Raw genomic sequence first — 6200 nt, forward strand, 5'->3', positions numbered from 1 at the left:
AGGCAAATGTCTCCTTTGTGTCTTCATCTATTGCAGCTTCACAGTCAGTGGAAATATGATTTTAGAAGCCATTAAATGGGCCAGTATGTACACAAAAGGCAGTCACTGCTATAGCACTGTATTCTTGGTGCAAGGTTTCATTTTTTAGCTATGAGAAAACTTGTCCTTGAATCCTTTAAATTACTGTCTTGCTTGAGGAAATACTACATGTGAAGCAGTGATGTCCTTTTTACTTTGCCACTAGAGTATAAATTTGCATTACAGAAATGTATTGCAGCTGAAAAGTCCACTCTGTGCTTCTCTAACTTTGAAATGCATGATTCTTTCTCCCTATTTTCTTGGCAGTAGCCACTGCTGGGATTTCAGTTCCTTGTAGGGTCACAATACATATTTACTGAGCACCTATTTTGTGTTAGAATCAGTTCTAAAAGCTGGAGGCTTAGTGGTGAGCACAAATCAGGCTCCCATTCTCAAAGACTTTACATTCTGATCAGGGATATGGGCAAAAGCAAGTAATTCAGTACATTCAGAATATCAAGTAGCTACACTCATTATGAAGAGAATAAAATGAGAAATGTGGTAAGAAATGAGACAGGGGCCTGAGTGGCCAGAATAGAGAGGTTACTTTAGAGAAGACAGTGAGAGAAGACTTTCCTGAAGAGGTAACACTGATGCTGAGACTTAGAGGGTGAGAATGAACTGGTTGTGGGAGATCTGAGGAAGACTGCCAGGCACATGGGACAGCCAGGGGACAGGAGACACGAAGGCCCTGGGATGAAGGTGAGCTTGGTCTGCTTGAGGAATAGATTAATAAGTGGCTAGGGCACCCTAGGAAAAACACTCAGGTCATGTGCCATGTGCCTCTGTTATATTGAGGTTGACCCAGTCATACAAGTCACTGCTGGTTGACAATTCCCTGTTTTCAATGTCTAAAATGCCAAATAGTACCTCAAATGCCTGCTAGACAAATATAGTTCATCAATCCTTATTCAAGTGCCAAACCACAAGCCATGGAGCCCAACACACTTGATTACCAGGCAGTGGAATGCTGGAGGGAACTAGGGAGAGTCTGGGCTCTCTGGGGGAGTAGGTGAATTCTGAGAATGGGCTCCAACCAAAAGTCAGCTGTAGGATAGGGAGAGAGGGCTGAAGCGTGGCTTTGCAGGAGGCAGCTGGGCAAACAGGGCAGGACGGAGGTACAGTGTTGGGGTAGAAGAGATGTGATGAGCCCCAGGGAAGAACCAAAGAGCACCACAGACAAGACTCTGGGTGCCAGTCACCACCTTACTTCTTTGACTGCCATTGGACCCCCAGACACTCCAAGAAGCTAGTGACTCCCCAGCCTACCAGAACCATCCAGCAGAGCAGAGCAGAGCAGCCAGGCAGTAAAGCTCCACTGGTTTTGGTGGAAACCTTAACCTGCTCAGACTGATTCAACTGTGCTATCTACAAACTTATGTTGTTTTGGACATGTTTTCTATATAGTCTCTGTTTTTCATATAGATACCTTATCTTAGAAGCATGGTACTCCCCTTTAAGGAGAGACTTCATTGGGCATCCTTTTAGAATAGTTATCACAATATTGGGCTATAGCTTTTTCTTCTTTATTTTTATTTTATTTATTTATTTTCATGGAACTGGGGATTGAACTCAGACCCTTGCACTTGCCAGGGAAGCGCTTATTCTACTGAGCCATCTCCCCGGCCCTCTTTTTCTTCTTTAAAAGAAACCATATGATGAAGCCAGCAGTGTTTCACAGGGACCCTGTCAGGTGGCTCCATGCTACACAGGGAGGCTCACTACTTGTGACACCAAAATGATGCTAACACTTCAGGGTATAGGAGAGGAGAAGCAACATGGGGCTGCTTACCTGTTCTTCCTGCAGCGAATTGTAAAGGCAAGGAAGAAGAACATCAAAAGCAATCCACAGCTGAGAAAAGTCCAAACAATACCCAAGAGGGCAGGAGATACTGAAGAGATGGTATTGCTGCTGTCCTGGGGAGAGGTCTGAAGCCAGAAAAAAGAGAAGTTGTCAGGACTAGAGGATCTTCCACAGGCAGCACTAAAGCTGGAAAATACATACCTTACATGGGCAATTCCTCCTCCTGCTCCTCCTCCCTCTCCCCCTCCTCCTGCACCTCTTCCCCCTCCCCGTTCCTCCTCCCCCTCTCCCTCCTCCTGCTCTTCCTCCCCATTCCCCTCCTCCTGCTCCTCTTCCCCCTCCCCCTCCTCCTGCTCATCCTCCCCTCCCCCTACTCTTGCTTTTCTTCCTCCCCCTACTCTTGCCCTTCCTCTTCCCCCCCCCCCACCAGCATATACATCTGAGCAGTTCTAATGGCTTCTCACAATTGTTGTCCTGCAGAGATCATGAAGGGGTCTCCGATCCAGCTCCTGGCCAGGAAAACTGTCACAAAATTCAGAGCAGTTTATTTCAGGCTCCATGTCACCACATGCTTTCTTGGTGGGCACTTATTCATAGTCTTGGTTACCCATTGGTAGAAATGTAGACCCAAATCTTTCCTTCAGAGATCTCATTTTTGGAGTTTGCTCTTGGCTCAGAATCTGGGATAAGCAACCAATTCATGTGGAAGTGGAGGGTTATGTCATTAGGCTTCTTCATCAGACATCCTTCAACTGTTTCCCGCTGCCCATTGAACCGTCTCAGCCAGGGTGGGCATCTTAGCAACCAGCTGGTGATACAAAGTGACAATTCTCGATCACCACCAGAGGGCAGTCACTATTCCAAGTAGTCCTTCCTGAAGGAAGGAAAACAATTAGACTTAATACACTTATTAACAAGTTCTCTCTCTGTCTCTCTCTGTCTCTCTGTCTCTTTCTGTCTGTTTCTCTCTCTGTCTCTCTCACACACAAACACACATACACACACAAATACACAGAGGTTTAAAACATTTTGTTTCCATTTTATGTAGTTATACCTATTATATGTAGTTATATATACATATTACAAATTTAATGTTTTAATGAATATTTTAAACCATAATAAAAAGCCCTTAAAAACAAAGATAAAGCACACCTACAATTTCTTTTCTTTCATTTAGGAGGCAGTTTATTACCCTGTGGGCTTGACTGGGATCTCTCCCAAAGAATCAAGATTGGGGCTTTTATGGGGAGAGCAAGGGTGAGGTACAGAGGTATAGCCAGTATATTATGATTGGAAGGTTCAATGACATCCAGGTTGCCAAGGGAATTTAAACATCTCAAGTCATATTGCAAGGCCATCAGTTGAACAAGCATGGGTTACACAAAGGACGTGTGCTACTGTCAGGTTTGTCTGAACATGTCCATGTGGCTGTGGTGGGTATTTGTAGCAGGCTTTCTTGGTGGGATTTTATTTAAAATTTTAATCTCCCTTTCAATGTCACAAAAGCTCTACTACACAGGAGGTATCATTGTAGGCCGCTGCACAGGTAGAGAAACTGAGGCTCAGAGAGATTGGAATGTGCTGCTAATAATCCTTCCCATCATGGCTCAGAGTGGTACCAGATACCAGGCCAGGCCCAGTGGACCAAGTGGCAGGGTACTCTGGGCCTGCAGCCAGCTGCAGGATTTTAATCCCAGCTCTGTTACTGACCTGCTGTGTGGCCCCAGGCAAGAATTTAGCATCTCTGTGCCTAGGGACTTCATCTGCGAAAGGAGAACTGCAAAACCTAGCTACAGGCCAGCGTTTCTCAGCTCTGGCCAGGTGATGCTTGGGGTGGGTCCTGCAGTGCAGAGGCTTCTTGTGCATTGCAGGGCATTCTGTGGCATCCGGGTCTTGCTCCACTAGATGCCAGAAACACTTGCTTTTATGCAGCTGTGACCACCAAGCATGCCAGCAGGCGCTGCCGCAGGTCCCTGGTCCAGAGCTGCAGGACAACTGGTGCAGACTGGATGAGGCCCTCCAGCAGACACCTGCTGCTCAAGTGTGCCCACCTCTTCCCCGACAGCAACCTGGAGGCCATGCTCCACAACGATGGCCTCTCATCGCTCATGATGGCTGCCAAGATCAGCAAGATTCACACCTAACAATCTCTAAGTGAAATTCTCTATATTCTCTATTGAGACACTTTTTAGGGACAAGCACTGCAGAAACTTTCCCTGTGGCTTATGAGGTACATCTTTCTATTTCCCCTGTGGGAATGCTACATCCTTCCAAGATCTTTCCATGCTGCTCCTGATTTAAGCACTGCTTGATCCCACGTCATGCTGGACTCAGTGCCCTCTCTGCCTCCGTACAAAATCTCTTGGTCTTTAGTCCCTGTCCTCTCAGGCTGCAGAAGAACATTCTGTGTTTAGTCAGCTGGAATTGCCCAAAGAGCATGCTGGCTTGTTTCAAACTGTTGGATAGGATACTTAGGTAACAACAGGGAGAGGAACTGGGAAGCTGCAGACATTTCTGCTGACTGAATGGCTGAGGATTGGGTTCTCTCAGTAGATTCCTGCATATGAATAACATGATCAAAAAGAAGCTCAAGTTTGCAGAGCAACATAAAAAAGATTTAATTTAGTACCAGTAGAAAAGGTGGACATATACCTAATTCTTTAAAGCAATCATGGGTCCGGTGAGATAGCACAGCAGTCTAAAATGCCTGCCTAGGCAAGCTTTGGCAGGTGCAGGAGACTGCGGTTCAATCCCCGGCACAACATGCCGCACCAATCCCTCCCTCAGGGTGAGTTGAGCCAGCCAAAAATAAAAACTAAAAGATAAAGCACTTGCCTCATGGTAGAGAAAACAGGCTTGAAATTTTACTGAGGAAGTTTAAGAGAATAGCACTGCTGCTTTGAATTTTTAAAACAGATTAGAACAGTATTCTTAGATCATGGAAGACTAGAGAAAAATATTACTTACTATTCTTTCAATAGCCACTGAATAGAGGGTCCATATTTAAGCCAGAACAATAGTGACAGGTGCAGAATGCCACCTTTGGCCTGTGTCTTTAGGCATGAACAATATACACCAGGTGCTGCCCATTTACTGACTTCTAATATGCTCCTGAATTATTTACCAGGCTCATTACAATAAATCCCAAGAGAACTAAAATCCACTATCTCCCATGGAGACATTTAAATTCTTGTGCAGTCTGGTCAGATTACTGAGGGGAAAATGAAGAATCAAATAAAAACCCCAACTCTTTGCATTCTAATTTAGTTGCTGAAAGACACACTTTTTCTTTTCTTTTCTTTTTTTTTTTAAGTTAAACATTCCCTTTCTAGCACAGAAACATACCAGAGAGAATGTCAGAGATTGGGGTGTTGCAAGAAGAACAATACAGGACACGTGTTTCATAAGATTATTTATAATAATCACCCAAAGACTTATATAGAAAGAGTGTAACAAATCTATCCACACACTAAAAACTAAAGAATCCTGCTGGGGGCCTGGATCCCACAATAATGCCCAGCTTGAGTCCAGCTGAAGACCTACAGCCCATAACAATGCCTCCCTTCAATGAGAGGCCTAGAGTCCAGGACAGTTATGCAGGCCCACTTGACAGATCTGCACTGGGAAGGACCAAAGGTCAGTGGTGGAAGCTAGAAAGTCTGTTTCAGCACAATGAAGAATATGTGCCAGCAGCCCGAGGGATCTGTACTGGAGCCAGGAAGAGATGCTCAAAATAAGAACCAGAATTCCCCCTAAAAGTACCACAGCCATTTTCAGCAACAGTGATGTCCTGAGCTCCTCCTATCATGAGGAAAGCTGAGTTCCCATCAGGAAAGCTAACACAACAAGCTTTTCGAGGAGGTGGAGCGGTGCACTATCTTTCCCTCTGGAGCCAGGAAGCAATGCTTAAAGTGAGAACCAGAGCTCCCCTAAAGTGAACCATGACCATTCTCAGTGACAAGAACCTAAGCTCCTTTGACAACGGGAAGAGCAAGCCCATCAGGAAAGCCAGCATGACAAGTTCCTCCAAGAGAACCAACAGTTCCCAGCAGCTTCTGAATTTCTTCCTCTCCACTTCTGTCTCTTATACTGCTGGCAATAATCCTCAGGTGGTCCTCCCACACCTAGCACCACCATGGTCCAGTTCAGCTGGGTGTGACAAGTTGACTACCAGCTGTCAATCCACCACAGAGAACTACACTACATGATGGAAGGAAAGAAGTTTTCAATATTGTGATTTTAATTTTATTAGTAAATTGAGTATGCCTATACTTTACTCTGGTTAAATCCATGTGTATGCATCCTTACATGTGAATGC

General features: G+C 45.0%; 1 protein-coding gene across 1 annotated transcript in view; it reads right to left on the bottom strand.

The window, feature by feature from the left end:
• Positions 1-2442, bottom strand: part of Gpr156 (G protein-coupled receptor 156) — a 56526-nt gene extending 54084 nt beyond the window's left edge. Inside the window, exons 1-2 of the mRNA XM_004633334.2 lie at positions 2347-2442; positions 1871-2007 (exon numbers count right to left, since the gene is read on the bottom strand). Of these exons, the coding sequence (XP_004633391.1) occupies positions 1871-2007; positions 2347-2442 (233 nt within the window). The remainder of the gene's footprint in view (positions 1-1870; positions 2008-2346) is intronic.
• Between the last annotated feature and the right edge of the window lie 3758 nt (positions 2443-6200).

This window comes from Octodon degus, unplaced genomic scaffold (assembly GCF_000260255.1).
Source record: "Octodon degus isolate 3935 unplaced genomic scaffold, OctDeg1.0 scaffold00053, whole genome shotgun sequence".
In the NCBI taxonomy this organism is placed as follows: Eukaryota; Metazoa; Chordata; class Mammalia; order Rodentia; family Octodontidae; genus Octodon; species Octodon degus.